Below are 27,811 nucleotides of genomic sequence, written 5' to 3'. Positions count from 1 at the left end.
TAAGAATCATGTGAATTTATTTCAGAGAGTGAATATTTCAGAACATGGGTCAATAGTATCTGAATTTTTATTCATTCTTTGGTAAAACTAATTTCTCTCATGTCAAGTTTTGGCTCTCTTTCTGCCTTGACCTATTCTTGATAGTCCAGGATATTTATTATACACTTTAATAAATTGCAAAGTCCTACAGACCAACAGGCAGCTGGATCTTGCAGACTCCTAGGAAGGTGGATTTGGGCGCTAAGCAAAAACAGACTAACTGAACTAACTCTAGCACTGGACATTTCAGCACATCTGTCTGAAAGTGAATGAGCATTTTTTGAACCATGACAATAAAGTGATGAAGACAAGCAATGACACTCAGCGTCGAAGGGGTCACCAACAGTCTACAGCGAAGTGGTCCCCATGGTAGTCTCATGACTCACACATGCTCTAAGCAGATACATTTATTCTCCTTTCTCAACTAGAATTTGGAAAACCCGATAGAAAACCAAGTTACAGCCATATTTGTTAGTAGCCAGCAGAGCAAATTGCAAACATTAAAATGTCAAATATCAGAAACAGAGCCTCAGGTTTTTTTCTCGATTGCATGAAATCGATTAATTTACGTTGCAAAGCATTTTCAAGGCTAGATCTAGGGAAGAAAATTTTCATGGTGGCCAAAACTGCATGAAGTATAGATATATACATGCAGGCAAACATACTCTGTTTCTCCACAGCCTCTACTATACCCCTCGATGCTACCCTGTCTCTCAATCACTGTCCTGGGTGAGTGACAGTCAAGTCTTGCTCTTTGTTGGCTTAGGTCCAGCTTCAGCATCCTGAGTACCTAGTTACCATGTTGCCTCTTCTAATAAGATTCCACAAAACCATCTCCATTTTAAAGCTACTGGAGTAAGACGCTCAATACCCAGCAAGGTGAATTAAAAGGTCATGGTAGTGTTTCCCAAGTGCTAATTCAGGAATTGCTGGCATTTCTGAACGTACTAAGTCTTTTTTTAAAAATTTTTTTGGGGGTGTCTGTGTGATCAAAAGTGTATTCTGAAAGCATTGTGCAAAATATTGTCCTCTTGGAAAGTGAGAACACACATTGGGATGCTTAAAAGAGTTAAGAAATGTGAAAACCCCTAAATAATTTCCAGTTGGGGAATAGTTAAGTGCATTTAGGAACAGTAATCAGCTGTTAAAAAGGCGACACAGCACAGATCTCTACACACTATTATAAACACGTGAAATAAAAACCCAGTCAAAGGTTCTGAGCATGACTAACATCCCATTAAAAACCCAAATCCTAAGTGTGTAGATGGCTTTATACAACACAATAAAATATACAAAAACTCCTAAAGGATGTATACCAAGTCATTATGAGTGGTAGTCTCTGGGGAGTAAGACTAGGGATGAGGGGAAGTTGCACTTTTTATTTTATAGATTTAGATATCATCTGAATTGCTTTATAGCCATTTTATTATTTTTATAATAAAAAATCAAGTGTTATATTAAAAAACAGACATAAAATGCAGCAGTAAACACATCTGTTTAGCTTTAACAGAGCACTTTTCAAACTCATGTGACCACTGAACCCTGATTTGCGGAGCTCTCAGAAATGACTTGTGCAGGCAAGTCACCTTGCTGCTGAAATACTGAAGTCACCATGCTCAAGGCTTTTCCCCTAACCTTGTCAGCATTAGGATTTTGAGCTTCTGTGGTCATTTATAGATGAGTGAAGGAGGTTACTGTGACCCTGGAGATTGTCAGTACTCTACACTACACTGGAGCCATTATAAAATTGAAGAATACACTTTGAAAATGCAGCACTGTTCTTGATACATAGGCAGTGCTAAAAATTGTTGTTATTTCTACTACCATTGTTGATTTTTTAGTTTTATGAATGGTTCTGGTTCAAGGAGCCCAATAATAATCCACGCTGTCATCCCAACAATAACACACCCAAGACAGAGGTACCATGAGACATTAGGAGATATATATATATATATATATATATATATATATAAAATCACAGGTCTAACTGAGGATAAAAACTTCCTAGAACAAATAGCTTAGTCCAGCCCACTCAGAGGATAGGATCACCTAAGAGTAGCTGGTGCTAGCTAGCTGCCCTCTCTCTCTCCAGGCCTGAGAGGCTAAACAAATGTAGAGATGGTCCTCATGCCCAAGCTTTTCAATGGCTCACCCCATGAGGAAGAAACACAATAATGTTGTGACTTGGAATGGTGTCCTTGTGCCCAACACTCAAAGCTATTCAGAGGGCACCTCGTTCATCTTTGGGCTCCTAAGGGGGTGGGGAAGCAGTGCTGATCAGTTATAAAGAAGATAGTATATTGTTTAGAGACATTAAATGCTTTGTTTTACTCTAATACTACCTACCAGAAACAAGTCTGAAAGCTAGGGGGGTAATTCCTGCCCTCCACCCATTTCCTCTTTCCAACCCTTCTTGGATCAGGGTTCTATGAGACTCACCTGTCACTGAACTGAACCGGTTCTCCGTTCTTGGTCCAGTGGATGGTAGGCCTTGGGTTGCCTACTGCCTCACAGTGCAGAAGCACACTCAGGGTCCCGCTGGCTAGAGCCACAGTCTGCCCCAGGTGGGTGACCACCTCGGAGGCTGAAAGCTGCTGCGCTGCTGAGATCTTTCGCAAGATGGTGGGCTTGCGGTGAGGCCTGCGGGAGCCACTTCCAGCCTCCCCGGACGAGCTCCTTAGGGAGCTGCTGAAGCTAGAGACATGTTTACGAGGTGGGATGGCCACGGGAGGAAACCTCTGCTCAGAGGGCTTGTGAAGCATGTCTTGATTCTCCAGGTGGCTGCGAAAGATGTCTTGGGCCAGCTGGGCCACCAGGTGCTTGCTGTAGAGGTCTCGTAGTTCCTCAGGCTGCTGGGACAGGTTCCTGAGGATGTCATCTAGGCGCTTCTGCTCAGCCACCATGGTGAAGGGCAGATGCAAGAGGGCCTGTTCAGTATTGGGATCCTCCTCCAAGGATGCGTTCCTTTCTGCGGAGTCCTGCACCTCCCACGAGGCCAGGAGCTCTCCTGGCCAGCCGCCCTGCTCCAGCAGCCTAGACACAATGTCATCATAGCGGTTCCCAGGGTCTGCAGTAAGGCCGCGCTTCTCAGCCTTGCTGCCATTGGAGAAGATGCCATTTTGGTGTTTGTGGGTTTGCAAGACCTCCTTTGGATTGGCCTTCCTCACCGGCAGGGCCTCCTCCTCCTCACTCCAAAGGCTCAGGGGCCTGGCCACAAGCTTGCGGTTTCCTCCAATGAGCTTAATTACAAACTGCTCCCGGGCAGGCCCTGCAGAACAGGTGTAGATGCCTGCATCGGAGGGCTTGAGGCGATGGATCTTCAGGTAGCCAAAAGGGGCCACTGTGACGTGAGCAGAGCTGATGCTGTGCTGGCCATCTTTCTCCCAGGTGATGAGGGGCTTGCGGAATCTGCGTGTGGGACACCGGAGCACCACAGTGGTTTTGGGAAGCAGATAAGCAAATCCTCCCACCACGAAATGCAGCTTCCTCTGCCTGCGGGTCTGGATGTATATATTTCGTGCAGCTGCGATGTGAGGGCTGTGCTTCGTGGAAGGCCTTCCAGGCCCTGGTTTGAGAGAGATGCCAGACCAAAGGAGAAAGAACCAAGAGCAGGAAAAACCAGAGTGAGATAGGACCACTAGAGAGGGCAAGGGACAAAGGGGAAGAACTCTTCTGTTGATTTTGGCCAGGGCTGTCATTTATTCCCTCCTGTTTATCGGAAAGGAGTTGGCTACCAGCTGGGGATCATCAGGCTACCCCACCTTCAAAACCTAGAGCAGAGCGCTAATGAGGTGTGGTGTGGGGCAGCCCTACAGGAACTCAGGAGGTGGAAGTGCCTGGAGCCAGTTCTCATTAAAAGCATTTAAAGAAGAAATCCGCATCATAAAGAGAGGCAGAGGACAAGGAGGAGCACGCTTCTCTGTTAAATGTCTACCTTCTGGGCCATGCAAAGAACCAGGGTCCTAAGGTACATGAAGAGGGGACCCCAGAAGTGTTACCACCTTAGGGATTAATATTATACAGAACAAGTGTTTTTAGAGCAGTTTAAAACCCCAGACTGGATAACATTAGACTTCATTAGCAATGAGCAGCCTCCAGTTTCCAGATCTCAGCATGCCAGCAGGGGACCTTTGCTCTACCCTTTGCAAGCTGTTTTTCCAGGGGAGAAGAGAACTCAGGTTGGACACTTGAGTGATTAAGATTCCCTTTCCATTTGTAGCTGGGCACTCCAGCCACAGCGGTCCTCAGGCTCTGCTGCCCCACAATGCCTCACTACTCTGGGGCTCAGGGAAGGTCCTTGTCCGGTGGCTATGGCTGCTGTTACATGGGGTGCCGTATCCCCACCCTCAGAGCTCTGACATACTCACTTGCACAGGTTGCCAGCATGCAGGGTCTGATGGAGGAAGAGAAGGGCAGGGGAGGGCACAGGGTGGAATTGACAACAGTGGAGGCCCCGGTTTTCAGCACCCTCCGGCAAATGGCACTTCGAGTCTGGGTGCCCTCCCCACAGCTCACAGAGCACTGATGGAGGAAGAAAGGATAAATGCATGAAAGTCCCAATGAACTAGAGTATCATGGTTGTTCTGTATGGTCCCTTAAATTCACTGTGACGTACTGGCAAACAAAGAGAAATCTTTACAGCAGTATAGAATAGCTGTCTTACAGCATACTTTGCCCTCCAACACTCTGTATTCTAAGGGTTCCTATGACCACTTATCCTGTTCTTAGTTACATATGGCTCAGGCTTTAGAGCCACAGAAATACAGAGTCCCGTGTTCAAATCTTAGCTCAGTATTTCAGTAGTTGGAAAGCTACCCGAAGCTCTCTGCACTGTTTCCATTTCCCAAGTTTGTGAGTTAAATGAGAGATAACAAGAAAAGAGAATGGTAACCCAACAAACGATATGCCTCCCATTAGAAACCATTTGGGATCTCCTTTGTTTGGGGTGAAATGTCTAGCCTCTGCAGCAGTTATTCAAATGAGGAGGCAAAAGTCAAATGCATTGCTAAAAGAAAGTAGACTTCAGGGAAATGTAAATGAAAAGGACAATGAGATATCATGGCACAAATACTTGAATGACCATATCAGAAAGAAAAACAATAATAAGTATTGGTGAGGTTGTAGAAAAAAAAATGAGAACCCCCCCCCCACACATTGCTGGTGGGAATGTAACATGGTATGATCCCTGACATCCTCTCCCAGGCAAAAGAGTTTATTAGTTTTGATAAATGATAAATGATAATAGTCCATAAGGAAAATGTACTACAGGACCCAGTTATTCGACTTGCACATATCTACCTTAGAGAAATGAAAGTATACATCCACACAAAGACTTATGTGCAAATGTTCACAACTGCACTGACATTATTTAGGAACATTCAACTACTAATAACCAAGAAGTAGAACCAACTCACTGCCTACTGATTGTTGTATGGATAAACAAAGTATAAACTAGTTATACTAATAGAATATTATCCAATCATATAAAGAAACATGGTCCTCATATATGTTATAAGAGACAAAACTTAAGAACAGTGTGCTAAGCTGAATTGTATAATAGGTCAATTATATGTCAATGAAGTTGTTTATAGAAGAAATGGTAGTTAAGTAATTTAGTAAAAGTGTAACAGTAGTAGGCAAGTTCTGAGACACCATAAAATTAACACTAATAGTTACTTAAATGATGGTATACTAGGGATTTCTTGACCTATGCCTTGAAGATGGGGAGAATCTGAGTGGGATAAACCTAACAGGTATAAGCATGGCAAGCAGAGAAATTCCTAGAACAAAGTAGAAGAATTCAGTGCACAAGTCCAGTGCAGGCTTGGGGCCAAAGCAAGCCAGTTTTACTGACAAGGGGCTCAGGTGAGTGCGGCAGGAATGTGAGAGGAACTTAGGGCCTGACTTTGGAGACCTTTCATTTTCAGACAGGCTTGGAATTGGTCCACAGAGCAATGGGAGGCCGTGAAGTGGGGAGTGACATGATGAAAGAGGTGTTTGAGAAGGTGAATCTGGCAACACTGTGCGGAGGAGAGGGGAGGGGAGATAGGACGTAATGGAGGGGCCACCACAGCCCGGCTTGAGATGATGAAGACCTGAACCTGGGTCATGGCAGCATGCCGCTGGAAACATGACAGCGAAAACAACAGAAAACTATCTTATACTTTTAAGTTTTACATGGGAGTATGCTGAAATGACACTGATCTGTGGGACAGACTATACTATCTGCCACCCCCAAAGAAATTCAAGATGTCAAGGACCAGTGCAGGTTGAGATCAAATCCCTGCTTGTGTTACCTGATGCCTGATGACTATGGAATCCAGATTCTGTCTGACATCTGTTTGACCGTAAATGACAGTACCAGATCCAAGGGTCAGGTGGGATGGGGCAAAGAGCCTGATAGCTTTAAAACATGGCCATTTTAGTTCAGTCAAGTGGAAAAACAGACTGCTAGCCAGATTTCAGGCCAAGGTCAGCTGTGACTTTAGGAGTCTAGTACCACCTCTAGCATCAATTTCCACATCTCTGAAGTAGGGAAGCTAAGATGATGTTGAGTCTCTCAGGCCTGGTAACCAGTGGTGAGGAGATGATGCAGGGGCAGCTTCTCAGGTGACAGGGATACCTACCACTGGAGATGTGTCACCCCACCCCTACTTCAACCACATAGCTCTCATTTTGTTTTAGATTTAAAAATGTGTGTGTGTGTGTGTGTGTGTACTAGTATTTGTCCGCTGCACATGTAGAAGCCAGAAGAACACGTACAGTGTCCTATCTTCCATTCTCCACCTAACGCCCCTGAAGCTAGGCTGGCAGCCAGGAAGCCCCAAGGTGCTCCTGTGCTTGGGAGATTATGTGTCACCATTCCCAGCCTCTCCTCAGTGTCTGCAATTTCCACTCATCAATCTGGATAGCTTAGAATTTTAGATAAGGGTTAACTCCTCCTAGTTTCCCAGATATGACCTCTTCTTCCCAGGGAGACAAAACCTGAGGGAGACTTAGACTATTGCCCTGGGCTCAGTCACTCAAGGAGGTGGACTGTTTACCTAGTTTCTTCTTTCTCCTGAAAATGAGCCCAGAAGGTAGAGAGCCACCATCATACCAAGAGTTGAGTTTAACTAGATGCAAGAACTTCATATGTCTCATTTGATCAAGACTCTGCCTACACGATGGACCCTGTCATCTCCATTTCACAGACAGTCAAACTAAGGGTAAGAAAGATTAAGCAATGGGCCCTCTGCTATGCAGTTGGTATGAAACTGAGGGTTTGGAGCCAGGTTTGCCTAACTTACAAGACCCTGTTCTAAAGGTCTGCTTGGCTTAATGTGATCCAGTTCAGTGGGCTCCTCCCTTTGGTGCTTAAACCACAAGGGCCTTTCTTTCAAATCTGCAGGCAGAGCATCACCTTTTCTGAGTGCTCTGTGCCCTACATCCTCCAAAGACCACAAATGTCAGGAGGATGGAGGCAGGTGGCAATTATTATACACCTACAGTTCTTCCTCCACAGTCCATCATCCATGAGCCCATCACCCTATAGACGCATTACCAGGAGGCCGTCTTTACCACAGCCACTTGGTAAGCCACATGTGCCAGGACTCTTTCCTGTGTAGATTTTCTTATTGTGATTTTTTACCACATATAATGCCACTCAAATCAACAGACTTCTGGAAAAACCACCAGCCAACATGACTGTACACCCAGGTATAAAATGCACACATTCTTTCTCCACTCTTCCATTCTTGTATCCTGCTGAAATAAAAATTGTTTCTAAAATACAAAACAACCATTCCCCTTTCTGTTTTGAAACATCTGGGATGAGACACAGCCAGAGGTAATTTTCCTGGTAAATTATAATAATGATGATTTAGATTCCTTCACAACCTCAATGCCCTTATTTGGCACTATCTGATGGACTCTAAGTAGGCTGATAATATATGAAGCAAGAATCCCATGCTGAGAGGTCAGGGGTCTTAATTTACGTGGCTTGCCTTTTTCTTCTGGAAGTAAGCATCTCTGCGACACACATTTCAACCATCAGCAGCTCCAAACTGTGAGTTGCATATTAAGCACTAAAAAGCCCATGGGTCAGGAAAGCCAATCCGAATGCTTCTATTCAAGAATAGGAAAGGTCTTGTGTGTGGTTTGGATGCAGCAATCTTTCTGGTAGTGGCTGAATTTGCTTGGACAGCAATGATTTTAAGACTTCTCTGTGGAAGGCACAACAGGTCTTTGGAGCTGGGTAGTTAAAGGCAACTCAAAGGAATTCTAGGGGGTGAAAACAGTCGAGCTAAATCTTTGAATTCATCCCAGTATCAGAACAGGACTTACTTAGAGAAGCAGGTTAGTTGGAGGTGTAAGTTTGGGATCCCTAACTCCAGGCACCATCTGGGGCTGTGAATACCGAGCCATCATTTTCCCAAGTGCAAGGCAATGGGGGAAATCAAGTTCTCTGGCTGGGAAGTTGTTCAAGTTTTAGAGTCAGGAAACTAACAGTAAAGAGGCAGGATTTCCTTGGCCTTCTTTCCCTAATAAATCACATCCTTTATTGTCCAGTAACTTGGAAGAGAAGAACTAGGGAGGTCTTGCCCTTCCTGAGCGGAGACTGGAAACATCTGGGAGGGGTGGGAGTGTCGGGAGGATGGGGCTAGGTGGAGAAAGAGGTGAAGAACTCTGAGTCCTGGGATTGTTTGAAGGGGATCCCATTTATAATTGCAGGTTTCTGATTTTTACTTCTTAGGTGAGGGCTGGCTGCATAGACCATGTCCCCATAATAAACCAGGTCCCCACAGCCTCGTCATTATGCATCCAGTGGTAGAAATCCTTAGGAATGCCATTCCATAGTTAGGAGAGCTTTTTGGTCTCTTTTCTATGCATGTGTTTGGGGTGACTTCTCTCCCCTCCCATGACTTGCGTTCTCTCCGCCTGAGGAGCACACCTACCTCCGACCAGTCTGAGAGAAGCCACTCACTGGGGCAGTCATCCTTCTTGCATTCTTGCTGGGAGGTTGGTTTGGAGGCTGAACAAAAGGTCTCCGGAAGCTCCAGGAAGCTGCCGTCAGCCATTCGCTGTTTGCAAAGAACATCACGTTTCTGAACTCCTCCTCCGCAGGTCCTGGAACACTGGGGAAGCAAAAAGGGTCAGACCTCCACCTTATTCTTGGTTGAGGAAAGAAAAAGTTTTTTTTTCTTTTTTTTTTCTAAGACAAACCAGGAGTCAGGCCAAAGGGTTTTGTTTCTTGTCTTTGTAGTGAAGTTTTTTTTTTTTTTTTTTTTTTTTTTTGGTAGCAAAGTTTTTGGTAACTCCCTACTCATAATCTCAGGTATTTAACTTGAGCATCCAGGAATTCAGGAGCCCTGGAATCTTAGAAATTTGCCCCTGAACTGTGATTTGCAGCCACTCAAGAGAACTGGTTTAAGAGGTTAGTATAATAAAGTGTTCAATGTATTTATGATCCAATGAAAATAACTTGTGCTGCTTCCAGAACGAGCAAGAGCGACCTCCTGCCATCGGAACTAACCCCCCAAAATTAATTTCGAGAGAGGACTGTCTTCTCCCCCATGTGGGAGCACTCACTCAACCACACTGGGCAACCTGAGATTTAGGGGCCGGCTTTCTGAAGAACTCATCTGGACTGGCGATTTCTAATGGCACTGGGAGCCAGAGCCACTGAAATCTGGTATGCAAGAAAAATAGCCTTCTGTCAGTGGTTTTCAGAGGGACTGCAGTAAAACACTTTGTTTACATGGAACTTAATAGTTATAATCTGGCTGCTTGAGGCAGGAATGAGGTCTCCTGAGGCAGAGATGGTTGGCTTTTTCCAAGTATTTTTCCCTTCCCTTTTAAGGGCCCTCAGTTTTTAGCGTGGTACATGGTTTTCCTGTATAGGCTATATTTGGCAAACTTCTTTGAAGACAGACACAGCCACTGGACTAAATGATGACCAATGGGACATAAACAGATGGACGTGTGCAACTTCAAAGACTTCATCTAGAGAGAGATCAGCATTCTCTCCTCATTCCTTGCTGACAGGAATGGGCACAGTGTATGAAAATTGTGGCTTCCATGTGATACGTAAAAAAAGACAGAACAGGCTTTATTCTTGACTGGGAAGCCCTGCCCGCTTCTCCTTATACGAAATACCTTTCTACATTTTGAAGCCACTGTCATTTTGAGATTTCCGTTACACCAGCCATATATAACCCTACCTAATATATACCAAACCATGGCTTAGCTAGCTTGGTGAAGTTCATCCCAAACATTTCAGGGAACTTTCTGGTTTCTTAGAAACAGTCTCTAGTCTTTCATTTGCTGTCCTTGGGTTTGTTGAGACACTAAGTCTGGGTTCAAAAGCTGTGAGTTTGCATTGAAAGAATGGTTCCCCCTCCTTGGCAGCAGTCCTGTTAGGTGGCTGGTCAGATATTAGGGCTGAAACGTGTCCCTACTCCCACCCCAATCAACTGCTCAGATACCGAGGACAAGAGCTGGGGGACGCTAGCCATTAGTCAGAGGAATAGGACCCGAGTCCAGTCAGGAAGGCCATTCATGGATGACTATGGAAACCTGGTCCCAGGGGCTCCAAGCCTTAGAAGATTATTATCCAGTGAGGGTAAAGAATGGCTTCAGACTGTTGCCTTCTCTTATAAGAATCAAGTCAAGGACTGCAGAGGTGGCTCAGGAGTTAAGAATACTGGCTGCTTTTCCAGAAGACCTGGGGTTTGATTCCCAGTACCTACACGGAAGCTCACAACTATCTGTAACTCTAGTCCCAGGGAATCTGACACCATCTTTTGGCCTCCTTGGGCATTGCACGCAGGTGGTGTATAGAAAAATGTGCAGGCGAAGCATCCATACACATACAATAATAAAAAAAGAAAAAAGAAAAAGAAATAAAGTCAGTCCAGTGGGCGTGTCAATCACCGGACAGCTAAACAACCTTCAGGAAACCTGTCAGAGTTCTAGAAACTTTAAAAAAAGTATTTGTTTATTTACTTGTGTGGTATGGTGGTGGTGGTGGTGGTGGTGGTGGTGGTGGTGGTGGTGTGTGTGTGCAGGTATGCATACTATGGTACATATGTGGAAGTCCAGAGGCAACTTAATAGAATCAGTTCTTTCCTTCCACTTTTAAGAGGCTTCTTGGAATTGAACTTAGGTTACAAGGATTATGCAGTAAGTGTCTTTACTGGCTGAGCCATCTCGTTGGGCTCCAGCTTAAAAATGTAGGTTGATACAATGGTCTATGGCCGTTGTCCACTCTGACACTGTGGGCATGTTTTCCTCTGCAGTGGTCCCTCCGGCCATTGCACCACTCTTACCCTAGACTACCTTATCCTGCTCTATAATAAGCACTACCTATTTTATCCTACTCTACCCTCTTCCTACTTCTTTCAATGGCGATCACAAGGAATGAGAGAAAGGAGTCTAGAGAAAGATCCCAGGAATGTCTCAACATGAGCTTTGAAACAGTGCTAATGCCCAAGCCCAATTTTAGACTATTATATGAGAAATTCTAGAATGTATGTACTAACTACTTATTTAGTACAAACTAGTACCTTTTTTTTTTTTTTTAAACATGACTTCATAGGTCATTCTCTGCTAGATAATCCTGTTGTGTGACAGAGCCAAAGCTGGGACGTAGGGAGGCCACTGTTGGGCTCATGTATGATTTCTTTGCACTGTGAATGGTTTGAGGCCACAGAGTATTGTGTAATATTATAAGGGCTATAGACTTTGCCTAGAAGGGCTCTAAACAGAGCCTTTCAAATGGTCCAGAATAATGGTGAACAACTTTTTATTTTATATTGAAAAATTAAAAAATTCAAAATGAAAATAATCCTATTGAGTCCCACAGTAAAATGTGTGTGTGTGTGTGTGTGTGTGTGTGTGTGTGTGTGTATTTTCCAAAATTACAGTTGGAATAACAACCTTTGGTAAACACTCTGTTAAGTAAATCATATTCTCATGTGACAGATAGAGAAATGAAGGCTCAGAGAGATGAAGCTGCACAATTGGGGCCACACAGATGCTCGAGCTGGTTCATTTCCAGTCAGTGTGACGTTCAACAAGTCGTGCTGAGTAGCAGACACAGTGGCAGAATAGGCCTAAGGTCAGCCTATCTTCCTGGGAGGGCAGCATCTCCTCTCTGCTTGCAGAACTGAGGGGATTAACTCCAACCTCTCCTTAAGGCCAAGAGACCCAGGATTCTGATGTCTTCAATGGAGGGTTGCTTTGTAATGCAATTCTTAGCTTCCACCCTGTGACTATCCTTGATTGGTAGGAGTTAGCCCAAGGTCTGTGTTTGGACACCAGCACCCTAAAGTACTCTAGTTATATTTTGATGACCCTAGAAACTTGTTCTGCTGCTGTGGATATCGTTCTGTATAAATAAAACACTGATTGGCCAGTGGCCAGGCAGGAAGTATAGGCGGGACAAGGAGAGAGGAGAATTCTGGGAAGTGGAAGGCTGAGTGGGAGAGACACTGCCAGCCGCCGCCATGACAAGCAGCATGTGAAGATGCTGGTAAGCCACAAGCCATATGGCAAGGAATAGATTTATGGAAATGGATTAATTTAAGCTTTAAGAACAGTTAGCAAGAAGCCTGCCACGGCCATACAGTTTGTAAGCAATATAAGTCTCTGTGTTTACTTGGTTGGGTCTGAGCAGCTGTGGGTCTAGTGGGTGACAAAGATTTGTCCTGACTGTGGGCAAGGCAGGAAAACTCTAGTTACTTACATTCTGCCTAAGTTTTTTCGATTTCTGAGTTGATAGCCTCTATCTGAACACAGGTCCTAAACAAATGAACTGCCAGACCATATGTGGTCATCTTGAGAACACGTGCTAATTGTCATGGAGCCAATGACTTTTAGTTCCTTCTAAAAGCTTTTCTGGAGTCTTTGGTTTTGATTAGAATAAAAGTATGTGGTCTCTAAATTTTGGCTTTTTTTTTCTAGTGCCTTACATCAGCTAGACAAATACTGTCCTACTGATAGGCACTGTTGACCTAGCATTTGCCTTCTTTTGGACTTTAAGTGATTTTTGTGGTGAGATACAATTCAATAAACCACTAGAGCAGTGGTTCTCAGCCTGTGGGTCATGGCTCATTGAGGGGGGGGTCATTGGAGGATCGTGTAAGACCACCAGAAAATATATATTTACATTACAATTATACTACATTCATAACAGTAGCAAGATTATAGTTATGAAGTAGCAACAAAAACAATTTTATGGTTGGGAGTCACCACATGAGGAGCTGTATTAAAGGGTCACAGCACTTGGAAGGTTGAGAACCATTATTCTATAGGATTTTACTCTCCTCATGGCATTCCTCCACTGTGCCTAGCGGTGCCTTCTGTGAATGCCAGATCTCATACACTAGACTATGTTGATCTTTCTGGTACATTCTTTGATACTCTACCATGTGTTAGGGTGCTAGTTGCAATAGACAATTCATCCTTCTCTGGGAACAGACATTCTGCCTAGGCCTTTGGTCATGTTGTTCACTATGCCTTGCAGCTCCTTGCTCATTCATAAACTTCTTAGGCATCCTTAGAGAGCCCAGCTTGCAGCTACTCCTTTGCTAAGCCTCCTCTATCTCTGTGCATATTGGCAAATGGTTCCCTTCCACCACATCCTGACTTAGGATGGGTACCTTATCTCCTCCATAAAGGCTCATAGTTCATGTGTTTGCTATTTCCTCTGCCTCCCTGAACATATCTAGGATTAAGAATCTTCTGAGCAAAGGGAATTATCCATCTGTGTACTCCCCAGTGCAGAGTGTAGTGTCTGGCAAAGACCATGCTCTTCATAAATGTTTTCTGAATTGATGATTGGATGAATAAAAAGGCTCTACATGCAGATGTTTCAAAGATGTAAAGCAAACATCCAGCTGTGACAGATTCTTCTTTTATTAGACTGTTTGATCATTACAGGAAGCTGTGTCCCCAGTCAGCAATGGGATTTGGCTCTACTGGGGCATTCTGACTTTGCTGGCATGGGAGAGGACCAGCTCCTATCTATCTATCTATCTATCTATCTATCTATCTATCTATCTATCTATCTATCTATCTATCTATCATCTACCTATCTATTCCTTCCTTCCTTCTTTCTTCCCTCCCTCCCTCCCGCCCTCCCTCCCTCCCTCCCTCCCTCCCTCCCTCCCTCCCTCCCTCCCTCCCTCCCTCCTTTCTTTCTTTCTTTCTTTCTTTCTTTCTTTCTTTCTTTCTTTCTTTCTTTCTTTCTTTCTTTCTCTATCTATCTATATATCATCTATCTATCTATCTGTCTGTCTATCTATCATCTATCTATCTATCTATCTATCTATCTATCTATCTATCTATCTATCGATCATCTATCTATTGGTCCTGCTTCTAAGGCTTGCATCATATTTGCTTAATACATTTCTCCAGTGTGTTTACATAGGTGAAAAAATGTCATTATCACTGTCTAAAAATCATGGAAGATGCAACTTTATGAGAGGAAAGGCTTCAAAATCCATGGTAACTTGGTAGCCATGTTGAGATGACTTGGTGAGGCTTCAGCTCCTTAAGTGAGAGGCAGCATGCAAAAAGGAAATATTTATAGAGGAGAAAAGGCAAGAGAAATTCAATAAAATTAAATGAAAAATATTTGTCTTCATGAATCATCATCTAAATCAGATTCTTGTATGAAAAGGTAAATCTCTGGTAAGGGGTATTTTAAAACATATGCAATAAAAACAAATAATAAAGACACCATTTATGCTGCGTATATTAGCTGCCATATATGATTCATGGCAAGGTTGTGGCTTCATTACTTTTATATGAAATTTAAGAAATATACAATAAAGAGACCACTTAAAAGCTATATTTCTCTGCAGAAATATGTTCATGTGACCTGTATTTTCAAAGATTTCCCCATGATTAGCATGTCAATAAATTCTGCCTGCACTGATTTTGTAAAAATGTTTCGTTTGGTAGTTTAATTTAGAGTTGAGTTCATTTCCTTGGTACTTCAAACCATATTACTGCACCCAATGCAAAATGACATTTATTTTCTATTTCTAAGGTCAGCTTTCCAGGTTTAGCATGGTATGAGTTGCTTATTACACTTATAACTCATTTCACTCATTTCTTTACTCATTCTTTCTTTTGCCAAACACTTGGGTACCCACTGGCACTATGTTAGGTACCAGGGATTTTAGATGAATGTAAGTGGTTATTATGTTACTGGGATCTGTCATCCAGTAAAGGAGAAAATTTTACTTAAAAACATGATCAGTTTTACAAGGAGAGACTACTTGAAAGAGTGCAGCTGTACCTTTATGGGAAGGCTGGGGGCAGTGCTGAAGAAGAGGCAACATGAATAGTTAGTCAGGAAAATAGGAATGGGGACAGCATCTAACCATCTGGGCAGACACCCAAGTTATGCAGTACTATGATGTGGTCACACAGCTCCGAGTAGGCTTGAGGATGAGGTATATGGATCATGAGACTGCAATGTCATCTGAGGGGCAGATGGTGAAAGGCCTTTGAATATAATCTTAAAACCATGGGCTACCAGTAAGGGTTTTAAAGAGGGGGCTAACATGATGAAATTTGTAGGAAATGACTTAGGCAGCATAGGTCAAAGGTTTCAAAGAATCCTGCCCAGTAAGATATTAGTTGGTATTTGCTGTGTAGCAATTTCCTCTGAGATAAAACTATCCAACTTGGGGGAAGCTTGTTAAGAGATAAGAAATTAAGAGAGGTAAAACAGTTGGCTGTTCTAAGGGATAGGTGTGGGGATGGGGATGGGATGGCGTGAAATATTTCATCTTGCAGGAAAGCTGTTAAGCTCAGGAAATAAGTCAAAAGCTTCAGGAAGTCCTGAGATTGACCAGATTAATTATGCTCCCCTCCCTGCTTCACATATATAACCATAAGGATTGCTGAGGGATATTCTCAGACAAGCTGAACTTCCTGCAAGTAGAGACCAGTCCATCAGCCTGGAAGAAGTTCAGACCCATTGAACTATGTGGAAGGGACACTGGCCAACCTGTTGAGTTGCCTGCAGGCTGTGCAGTGTGCTTCCACTTTGCAGCTTTGGTGAGTTGTCACCTCTGCTGGGGTGGACTTTGATGATGCAGTTGAGCCATTTCTGCTTCTATAAGTGACCTTTCACCCACATTCCTATAAATAACCCCAATCGAACTCATTGTTTCACCCAAATCAGACTTTAGTGGTATTAGTACATTGCTCTATTGCTGGTTGCCAACCTGGGGTAAGTAGATTTTTGTTCATATCTACCCAGGGAATGTCTGTCACATAGCAGTAGTCCATGGAGAAAAGGCTTCTTGGCCAGATTTACCTAAATAGCACCGCATGCCATACCCTTATTTGATGGCTTTCAGCCCAGGGCATTTTCAAGGTCCAATAGAATGTTTATATTAAGAAGTCATTGATACCAGGTTGGCGAGTACCGATGGGGTTTATGCAAGACAATTCTCTGTGTGTAAGAGTTTGGTTGTTGATCGTGAGAACTTGGATCAGGGCTCTGGGAGAGAGCTGAGAAAGGAAAAGGATGAAGATGAGCTGAGGGCAGTGGAATTAAACTGGCCGTGAGAGTTCCCTGAGTGTGAAGGACACATGGGCTGAGAAGGGCATCAGCTCCCAGAGAGGGAGTGGCTAGACGGTGACAGCCCATGCCAGTGATCAAAGGAGAATGGCCACGTTTGCTGGGAAGGGTGGCTAGGTCCATATGGGGCGTTGTAGATCTTTGGGGGTTGAGGCAATTCAGCAATGTAGGAGACTGGGAAATGCCATATAGAGCAGAGGCCAAAATTGAGCCACACTAAGTTAGGATGTGGAGAGAGAAAGGAAAGCTGGGACTCAAATCTCACTGGGAAACTGTTAAAATGAGGGTATCATTTTGCAGACCAGCAATACTTTGTTTGCTTACTACGAGTTAAGTCTTCCTAACAGTAGAAGCACAGGGTTATGCAGTGAGACTTATGGGTTAAATAGGCTGTTACGATGTGACACCCAGACCCAACAGGATTCAGAGTGATTAAGCCAAAGAGCTTTCTGCTAGTAAATAAAAACAAAACCATTCCACATGTGAAATCTGACTTTTGATCTCCCTGCTGCTACATTTATTGCTGCTTCTAAAGATAGGAGTAAATATTCACTTCAAAGTCCTACTGAAAACAAATTAAGCATTCTAACAGTTTTAGGGAATAAACTCTTCCATAACAATGACTCCTAACTTACATAGATTTATACTTTAATCACAGAGATATAACGTAACTAATGACTACTGTTACAGAATTTAGCCCTCTAGTCCAGACCAAAAAATACGTGTGTGCGCACATGCGCATGTGTAAATCTAGAAAATGAAATTTTTACTTTCTGAAGCATGGTTATCATTACATTTCTCCTTTTCCTTAATTTCACTAGGAGAGATTCCTCTCTCATATGGCTTTTTACACAGCTAAGCTATGTGCATTTTTGAATTGTGACCCTGATAAAAGAAAGGTTTACAGGGAAATGGCGAGCTAATCACAGCTTTAAGCCAGGGGCGGAGTGTGTGGAGGGCTTGTGGTGACTGCTCCTATCTTCTCAGCACAGATGTGTGCAATATGTACGTGCACTTGGGTGGATACAGTTCTGAACATAAAACATTTGCAGCGCAGGGGAATCTAAACGACGCTCCAGAGCAGACTGATTCATTTCCGTTCAACCGGCCAGCATCTCTCTCCTCTCTTTCTTGCTCCCTTAAAAATGTGATCTTTAGAATCAAATAAAATGAAAGCATGCATATGCATATGCATATGATGCCTCAGATGGTATGTGGGGGTGGGAGGGTGGCAGAGGGTAGGTTATCTATCAAAAGGACCAGTGCCACTGGAGATTAAGTGCTCCGCCAGCTGACTTGAGCAGCTGACTTGAGCAGAGTACTTGACTGAGTAATAACCGGGATAGTTTCTAGATCTTAGTCCCTGGGACTGGTAAGCACATTTCTTAGACTAGTCAAAGAGACTTGGCTAATACAGTAACAGTCCTGTATAACCAGGTTTGTTGATGTAGGCACCATGGTGCTCATTAGAGGGATGCAGGAGGGTCAGAGTCTGGTTGGATAAGAGAACTGAATCAATGTCTGGAGGGATTCACTCTGAAGGGGGAAAAAGGGAACAGGAAAAAAATAAAGGATGGAAAAGAAAAAGGCATAAACCCTGTCTTGGAGCCCCAGGAAAGAAAGTATGCCTGCTGCCTCATTGATTTTAGGACAGTAAAACCCATTTCCAACTTGGGATAAGGCAGTACATTTATATTGTTTTAAAACATCAGAATTGTGTTATAGTAGAAAACTAATATACAGATTAAAGAAAGCCCCAAACATGGGCAACAGATGCCGAGTCTTATGTAAACTGCAGATTTAAAGTTGTGTTCTTAGATTTCTTCACAGTCTAATTATGCAGATAGTAAATAGTAAAGAGTAAATAAGACAGCTTGGGAAAGGCACCTTGAATACCAGATTCAAGAATGGGGTTTGAGGCTCCCTTACATTTCCAGCCACTCAAGATGGGACAATTTCAACTTCCCTGAGCCAAGGGTTGCTGAGAGGATTAAAAAGCAGCATGTACAAGTGGCAGAATGAACCATCCCACATAAATCTGGAGTACATGCCCAGCTCCCAGGCTCCCAGTAAGTGGCAGAATGAACCATCCCACATAAATCTGGAGTGCATGCCCAGCTCCCAGGCTCCCAGTGCCTCGTCTGTGAAGTGGATGTTAATAACATCACACAGCCAGGTGAGGAGGGCTGTGTGGTAAGCACGTCAGGTGCTGGGAGCTGTGCTGGAGACACTGGGGATGCTCCGGTACTTGTTGGGAAGAAAGGTTGAAGTGGGAGAGGGAGGGGAGGAGAGAGGGGAGTGGGGCTGAAGACTAAAGTTCATTATACAAACCCATGAAACTGTCAGATAGTAATAACAATGTTAAAGAGGGGCAGCTCCTGGAGTAAAGCAAGGATCCAATAAATGAACCTAGGAGCCTTGGCAGGTGCCTCTCCTCCTCCTCCTCTCTGCTTTATCCACCTGCATTAGGTATCAGGGGTCCTCCTTCATTGCCCTTAGCATCTAAGCTAGGAGTCACCTGGCCAGGTAAGGATGAAGCTGTTCAGTGATAGCTCTATAGCTTCCCTGTGGGAGATGTATCTGGCAGAGGGAGGAGATTCCTGCTAGGTTCTGACAGACATGGGGGGGGGGCGGGGAACGGGACAATGGACACACGTAAGCAGTAGGCAGCAGTGCAGGAGATGGATGGCAGCCAGATGGTAGCCGTGACTAGAGGTGGGGCAGGGGCAGATGGGCAGGGACATGTGGGTCCGACAGGATCGGACATATCTGGCTACGATGAGTTTCTGAACACCATCCTAGTGGAGGATGGCCATGATCAAAGTGTTTCAAGGCTAATGTGGTAGTACCTGCCAGTGACCCTCAGTCATGGTGCTATAACTCTCCAGGGTGAGCGCATCTCTTGTGTGATTTATAATACTTGTTTGCAGACAACACCAAAGATGAAGATGAGAAAGAACTTAATACACTAGAAAAGATACAGTGGACCAATGCAAGGAAAATTAAATAATAAAAAATTAAATATATACTGGCAACATTCTCAAGCTAAATTGATAAAAATAAATATCAAGTTAATTATCCACCCCCCTCCCAAAGACAGGGTTTCTCTGTGTAGTCCTGGATGTCCTGGAACTTGCTCTGTAGACCAGGTTGGCCTCAAACTCACAGAGGTCTGCCTGCCTCTGACTCTTGAGTGCTGAGATTAAAGGCGTGTGCCATCATTACCCAGCCAAATCAATTCTTTACATAAGACCAAATATTAAAATGTAAAGGCTTTATACTAAGAGATGGGTCTCTGACAACTAAATCTAGAATTAGATTTCTGCTTTTGTCTAAAACAAACATTTAACAGAGATACTGGGAGTCCATGCTTGCTCCCCTCCAGAGCGGCAGAATGTAAAATATTGGCTATTAGCCAATTTTAGACAAACGCTCTACAAAGAACAAAGGATGCTGTGTTCCCATCTAGCAGATGGCAATTTATATAATACTTTTACTTTTCTAGGAACAGAAACATACATATACGGTTGTAGTGACCCTGAGATCACACACAAAGGAGGAAGACTTTCTCCACTCAAACAGGCTGTCCATCAGGTTGCTTCTCAGTTTTAAAGGAAGGATTTGAAACCCCCATCTCTTGTTCTTTCATTAAAAAAAAAAAAACATAGGCTGCAGGCTGGGTGCTGAAAGGAGCCCTTGGCAGACCACTGCTGGCCAGTGAGGACCATGACTACACTCCAGGTTCCTTTGTCCCACCTAAGACCGCTGAGCCATCATAGGACTGATCAGGCAAGGGGGTGTCAATAGCTGATATCCTAACTCATGGTGTCCTGAGACCATAGCCCTGTAGCTCAGGGATTCCTGAACTTACTTTTAACTTACTCCACACACAACAAAAACAATGACTTCCATTTCAGAAGTGGTCAGTAATAGTTGATTATATTTAAGAGCTCACCTCAAGAAGGTTCTAGAAAGCAATGGAAGAAAAATATTTCTGCTAAGCTTAACTAGATTGCAAAAGTGGCCAATGATCAAACTATTAAAGGACACTCTCTGGAGGCTATACTCACTGTGGCTTTCAAATTCTTTATTTCTTATTGTATTAAAATACTTTTTGATAATTATTAAGCTTGGTATACAAGGATATACTTAAGTGAAATCACTAGCCAACTGGATAAACTTGAAGAGGTGTTTAGTATTAGTTTCCTGATTTGAAAAATATGCCTAAACCTGTTTCATCCCTAAAGGTTTTGCTAGTGGAAGGAAACTGAATAGGCTTTCAAAATAAATTCATGTCTTCTTAGGTCAAGGTAGATGGACTCTGCTGTGTAAAAATGGATGCTGTGGGTATGAGGTTGGCAATGGCAGCAAAGCCATGCATGTGGGATGTGCACTAAGAACTGGAAAACTCACTGGGCCAAGATCATTATTCAGCAACACGTGTGGCTATTGAGAGGAAGGCAGCATTCCCCTGAAAGCTGCTACAAAGACTACTTTATGATCCATAACTGCACACAAATATATCACTGAGATACAAAGCCAGAATTTCATGGCCTGTAGGGAGGCGCTCTGTGTATAATCATTCATTTTGTCATAGAATAAACACTATTCACAAAGTACTCTTCACATAATGACAAACTACAAGCTACCCATAATCCAGAGACTTAGAAGTTGAACAGTGGAAACTGATGTGAGCAGATTTCTCACTTTTTTTCTCCTGGCATGAATCAATAGTACAGCTTAAGGCCAATAGCTTTCTCCAGTTGGGAACAGCTCAATGCAAGTCAGGAAGACCCAGGTTCTCATGTAGGATGCATTGCTCATCTGGACCACAGTTGTATCTTTCACAAAACAAAAGTGCTCATATGTGCTTGCTCATACAACCATAGGTCTTAAAGTCACAAAAAGTGGGGTGAAGGCCACCCCTTAATTTGCAACTTGCATAATTCTTAGTTTCCTCAAACCTAAAATGAGGATAATATTATGGGGTTGTTGTGAGAATTAACTTCAAATCCGTGTAGAATGATGTGTATTTCTTAGTACTGTACTAGTTCATAGCTGTTCAAAATATATTGTATCCACTTGACTTCCAAAAACTATTGCAGAGTAGCATGGGATTAATGGACTCAACCATAACATATACAAGATTTTAAAGGAAATTCATGGACAATGTTTATTTTTAGTTTTTTTTTTTTAATAGCTATTCCTCATGATCTGGATGGGACTGGTTCTAGATGCTTCTAAGATTTAATGCTAAGACCACAAGTACATGGATGCTCTAGTCTTAATATAAAAAGATATGATATTTCTATAACCCCTCCTATATAGTTTAAATTGTCTCTACATTATTTATAATACCAAATAAAACACAAATATCATGTATTGATTAAGAAATTTTTAAGAAGTTTGTACATGTTCAGTATAGATGCAAACGTCACAGGCCTAAGTAAAAAGTGTCTGGCCTATACTGGTTAAATCTGTGGGCATGCAAACTACAGATACAAAGTGTTGACCCTATTGGAGTATTTTGCTCACTCATTGCTGTTTCGTGTTTACTAAATTATCGTTATGTAGTAGCCAGGGAGAAGAAGAAAGAAACATGGAAGACTTTTGGCTGCCTGGAGCCAGTAGACCATCTCTCAGCTGTAAGGGAAGGGTAACAGGCGGCTATCCTCTCTCCTCAGCTGGATGACTATGAAATTTACCATTCTGACTGGGACACTTCTAGAGTTACAATGGGCTCAAACAGGGCTGTACATTCCTTCCAAATGTCAGGCTTACTTGTGTGACTATTGTTGTTACTTTAAAGCTATGTCTGATGTCCTAATGAGGAACAAATTGCAAAATAAGATTTCATACAAACAACCAATTTAAAACTTTTTGTGTTCTTTAGAGGCATGCCAAAGGTCATTTCAATTTTGAGACATAATAATTTTAATATTATACTACAATAGAGCAGTTGTATTTTCATTGCTGATTGTGTGTGTGTGTGTGTGTGTGTTCCAGAAACTTTGTAAAGGGGCTGATAGCAAATAGTTTAGCTTTAGTGAGCTATATGGTCTTTGTCACAGGCACATAATTCTGTCCTTTTAGAAAAAAATCAGCAACAGACAATATGTAAAAAGGATAGGTAGGTCTGTGCTCCAATAAAACTTTATTTACAAAAAGGCAGGAGGTTAGGTTTAGCTGCCAGGTTGCAGTTTGTCATCTCTTGATTTAAAACTATGATTTTCAGACTTTTAGAATTCATATGATCAGGAAAAATTTAAAAAATCTGAAATTGGCTCAACATTTCTAACTTAGATGAACTTAGTAAGGATGTTCTTAAAAGGTTTATATATATAAACTTTATATATGTAAATAAACTTTAATACACACACACACACATATGGGTATGACATTGGAGGGGGCCATATTGAGGGGCTATGGGAAGTTGGGGAGGAGAAATGGGGGGTAGATATGATCATATTTCATTGTATATATATACAAAATTCTCAAAATAAAGAAGAAAAACCCCTAAAAACCAACCACTAGAATTTTAAATAGAAATTAGAAAGGGCATAAATTCAGAACCATTTTATCTTTATGGAAAACCTACCACAGTGTCTTTAATTGAAAATGGTTTCCTGCTTGGTGACAATCTGTCAGGAATATGCTCAGGTCCGCAGATGGATGGTATGTGCTTTTGGAGAATACTGGGCTATCTCATGGTAGAAAGAACATGGTATTTATAATGAAAAGGCCTAAGTTTGAGGAAGGTTGGAGAAGAACTAAGAAGGGAGAGATAGCAGAACTTAGGTATGCCTTTAAGTTATTCTGAAAAAGTGTCCTTTTGTCTTGAATCACTGCTACCAAGAAAAACTACATTTGGAAGTAACTTCAGGACTCACCAGCTGCCATTGCGCAGGGTACCAGGCTGGGGGGCAATTGAAGCGGTTGCAGGCTTGTACTGTGCTTGGTTTGGGGTGGTGACACAGCTCATCAGCCAGGACAACCACCTCGTTCATCTCTCTTGAAAGTAGGTGGGAGCAGACAACATCCCTGGTCTGCAGGCCAACCCCACAGGTGAGACTACATGGGCTCCACTTGCCAATTTCCCACCTGAGAAGAAATGATAGGAAAGAGCCTCATTGAGTTCCTGTACAAATACTTCACAGGCAATCAAAACCCCTCACTGGGTATGGGGAAGGTTCTCCAAGACGTTTGGTTAGGGATTGGGTCCTGAGTTCCAAACCCTACCATCTCTTTCATGCTTAGAGCTCATTTAGAATAAAGGAAAGAAGCCCACAGGCCAGCCAATATTTATTTACAAAATAACTAGTAAAGGTTGTAACTGTGTCTATCTCTACAGAACATAAAAACCTCATCAAAACAGGTGGCGGGGGATGCTAGATGAGGGGTAAGTTATATACATAAAGGATTTAGGAATTGTATTTTCAATAGTGGCTAGCAAGGATAGAAAACACTTTGCTGCTCATTTCTCTGGCCCCCACTACGTGGAAGATGAAACATTTGTGCTTCTTATTCTTTGCCTTCAAAGTGAAAGGTCACTGGCTCCAACTTCCTTTAAACTTCCATCATAGCACAGAGATGTCTCTGTCTTATGTATAAATATCATCACTGCCTGGAGCTGGACAATGTAACAGAAGCAGAGGCTGCAAAATAGATCAGTCTTTTTGAAGAGAAGTAAGGAGCGAGGGGCTCATTATCTGGACGTAGACGTCAAATACACAGATGAGCCCAGTGCATGAATGGCCGGTTCCAAATGGCCATGCCCTGAGAAGTACGTTTATGGAGAGCTAAGGGCCTATAAAACCTACCCCACTGCCTTTCCCTGTCGATTAGTCCCCCGAAAATTCCATCAATAAGGACAAAGTTCAGTTGCCTGGACTCTGACTCAGAAGTGTTCTCTAATGGTCAGCTTTAGGTCTTCTGTTCACAATCTGAGACACACAGGTTCTGTAAATGAGTGCCAGCCATGGAAAACACAGTGGGGCGCCCTTCAGTAGCTAGGCCTGTCAAGGTTTTCCAGTGAGCCCAGAAAATTGTTTCCAAAATCTTTAGCCTTCATGATTTTCACCAGATTGCAACACTGAGTAGAAACTCCCTTTTTTCTTGATATTCTAACCTCCTACCTACTTCCTTTCTTCCCTTCATCAACACTATGATGAGCAATAACTACAATCAACTCCTTTGTTATTTCCATTTATCCCCCATGGCCCTCTAGTACCATCTTTTTTTTTTTTTTTTTTCAAAATGAACTTGGGTCTTGGAATAGTTTTTGCCCTTTCTTCCTGTTTCAGAATGTCTTCTATTTCTATGACATATGCATTTATATTTGTTCCAGGCATGGGTCATTTTTCTCAACTGGATTATAGGTTTTCTGCCTTTCAGGGGCCCTGTTACAGTGTCTATCACCTCAGATAGGGCCTGTATTGGAGTGTGGTTTACACCATTCAGAGTCCACTGGAGCTCCATCTAGGTGGTTCGTGGAGATGCCTAATAAATTCCTGATACATTGGCAGAAGGAAGGAATCTACCATCATAGAGGGCATGTAAACCTATTGTATTTAGTTACCTCCAGAAAGATAGGTTTCATTGATTTCCCTGATTTTATAGTTGGAGGAAATTGAGAACTGACATGGCTGAAGTACTCAAGTACTTGTAATTAAGTAGTAAATCCAGGATTCAAACCTACTTGGTGATAACTGACACCAAAGCCTTAGTATTTCCTATTTGTATAATGCTGTCTCCAGGAAATATCTCAAAAATCTCCTATACCATTCACAAAATTTTAAACAGAAGAGGTGGGCTGAACACATATCGTATGGATTCCTGTTTGAATGTCTATAAATGTTTTATTTATGGGCCCCCAGCACAATCTAGTCCTAGCTTTAAAATATGCGGGTTTGAGATGAGTGTGTACATCCTTTATGACTCTTTCCTTCTAAGCTGGATTCTTGAGTGAGGGCTGGACTTCCAGAGTCTCACTTCCCATGAGCAGAATGAGGCAGAAGTGAGACTGTGTGACCTCATGGGCTAGATCATCCAGGGGGTAGTTTCTGCTTCTGCTCTGTCTGATGGCTTCCTTGCGGTGAGGAAGGAAGCCACCATGTCATGAGCACAGTCTTGAGGAGAGATTCTGCAGCTGAAGAACTGCAGTATTCTGCCACAACTACCACCCACTTGCCACTCATCTATGAGAAGTGCCTTATAAGCACATGACCCCGACCCAGGCCAGCTTCAGATGACCTCAGCCTCAGACAGGGGCAGAGCCAGGTCCACCTCTCCAGACTGCTTCCAAATTCCTTATTCAAGTAAGCAATCAGAGATAACAACTATTTAGTCTTGCAAACTCCTAGGTTGGGGTGGGGGGGTGCAGTTGTTAAATAACAAAAGATAATTATATACAAGTATCTATCCCTCCCCAATATATATCTGTTCCCCCAGAGAACGTTCATAGAAGTACCATGCATAGTAGCCCAGACTGGGAAACACTTCAATGTTTATCAGCAGGTGAATAAACAAATTGTCATAAAGCAACGACAATGAACTCTAGCAACAAGCAACACCATTGCCAAGTCTCACAAACATGAAAATAAGGGAGTGAGGCCCCAAGCACAAAGCTTCACACTGTTTAGTTTCACTTACACAAGCTCGAACTTCAAAGTCTATGGTATTACAAGTCAGGAAGGGAGTCGCCGTTGGTGGGTGGGAACCCGAAAGGAGTGGGTGGGCCTTCTAGATGGTGTTGCGATCTCAGTGCAGGACCTGGCTCCACCTTCTGAAAAGGTTCACTGGACCAAGCTGCACACTTGGGATTTGTGCACATTTTCCTGTGTACGTTCAGAAAAGGCATCGCCCCATGCCCGATCTTCAAGTGAAACGCTTAAGCGTGGGCATAAGGCAAAACCCACTCTCCACATGTCTCATAAAGGAATTGCCTCTGTAGTCAATGCTGTCTCAAGGTTAAAGCTTGTACCCTCGTCCCCTGCTCTTGCTTCACTCCTGGCAGAAACTCAACAACTAGGTCCTTGAAGCAGAGGAATTTTGGCAGCTGTGAGGGCAGCTGAACACTGCTGGAGAAACCGCCTGCCCAGTAAAGTACATTATACATTCTCCAGGAAGGAGGTCAGCAGAAGCTATCTGTGTAGTAAGCACTTGGCTGTTTCTGGGTCAAAAATATTTTAATCAACTTTGGCCAAAAAAGGGAGGAAGCACAGACTCTCTCCTGCTTCTCTTCTACACAGAGGCTGTAATTGTGGGCTGCAGATCTGGCAGGCTGATGATAACCTTTGAGCCTTATGCCTTTGGCCATTCCCAAGAGAGGGGCTCCTCCAGTAGAAGCCAGCTGGGGCATGATTAGCTATGGCTGACAGTATGGGGGACATTGTAGGCCTCCGTTGGGGTATTGGGTCCAGCCTGGCATAAGCCTAGTACTGAGGAGGTCAGAGCTGAACTCTGGACATGAGCCTCTTCTACCCCTTTCTTGGGTGATTTTGCTCATCTGTTCATCTCCATTTACAATGTCCATTCTTCCACTGAGTAAAATTCTCCATCCATACAGTCTCTTAATACTCTTTTCTTTGGAGATTCAACATACTTATAATAATATCACTACCTCAACTCAGGCTGTTGTCTTGAACAGAACATGTGGCTGTGTCTAATTTGTTTAGTCAGTTGTTCTACATGGAATTGCATCTCCCCAACAGATATATTGGGCTTCTAACCCACAGCAGGACAGAGTATGATGCTAGGTGGGAAAGGCTCATTGCAGACATAATTACTTCAGATGGCCCATGCTAGATGCAGTAGTTTCTTTCTTCTCTTGCTGCCTTGACTAGATACCCAATAGGAGCAAGTTAAGGGAGGAGAGGTTTATTTTGGCTCATGGTTTCGTGAGATACAGTTCATTTGGGTAGGGAAGGTGAGCGTGCAGCTGGGGTGTCTTTCACTTGCAGACTGGAGGCAGAGAGCTGAGACCAGAAGTGAGGCTGGACTATAATCCTCAAGGCACACCTCTAGTGGCCTTATGTCTGAAAGGTTCTATAACGCCACTTGCTAGGGACCACCTGAGCCTGTGGGGAACATTCCACAGTTAAACCACCATGCATGTAGCAGTTTCCGTCCAGGTTAAAGCCTTCTTTCTCAGAGGGAAACTTGGGGAGGGGGTAAAACAGCAGGATT

General features: G+C 43.1%; 1 protein-coding gene across 6 annotated transcripts in view; it reads right to left on the bottom strand.

Moving 5' to 3' along the window:
- The window catches only part of Adamtsl1 (ADAMTS like 1), a 933,106-nt gene that overhangs the window by 92,873 nt on the left and 812,422 nt on the right, over positions 1-27,811 (bottom strand). For all 6 annotated transcript variants that reach the window (XM_076564473.1, XM_076564474.1, XM_076564475.1 and 3 more), the window contains 4 exons: positions 23,515-23,725; positions 8,976-9,155; positions 4,407-4,560; positions 2,479-3,604 (listed from right to left, as the gene is read on the bottom strand). In XM_076564473.1, the coding sequence (XP_076420588.1) occupies positions 2,479-3,604; positions 4,407-4,560; positions 8,976-9,155; positions 23,515-23,725 (1,671 nt within the window). The remainder of the gene's footprint in view (positions 1-2,478; positions 3,605-4,406; positions 4,561-8,975; positions 9,156-23,514; positions 23,726-27,811) is intronic.

This window comes from Peromyscus maniculatus, chromosome 2, assembly GCF_049852395.1.
Source record: "Peromyscus maniculatus bairdii isolate BWxNUB_F1_BW_parent chromosome 2, HU_Pman_BW_mat_3.1, whole genome shotgun sequence".
Classification (NCBI taxonomy): Eukaryota; Metazoa; Chordata; class Mammalia; order Rodentia; family Cricetidae; genus Peromyscus; species Peromyscus maniculatus.
This window is presented reverse-complemented; position numbering and strand designations above follow the sequence as displayed.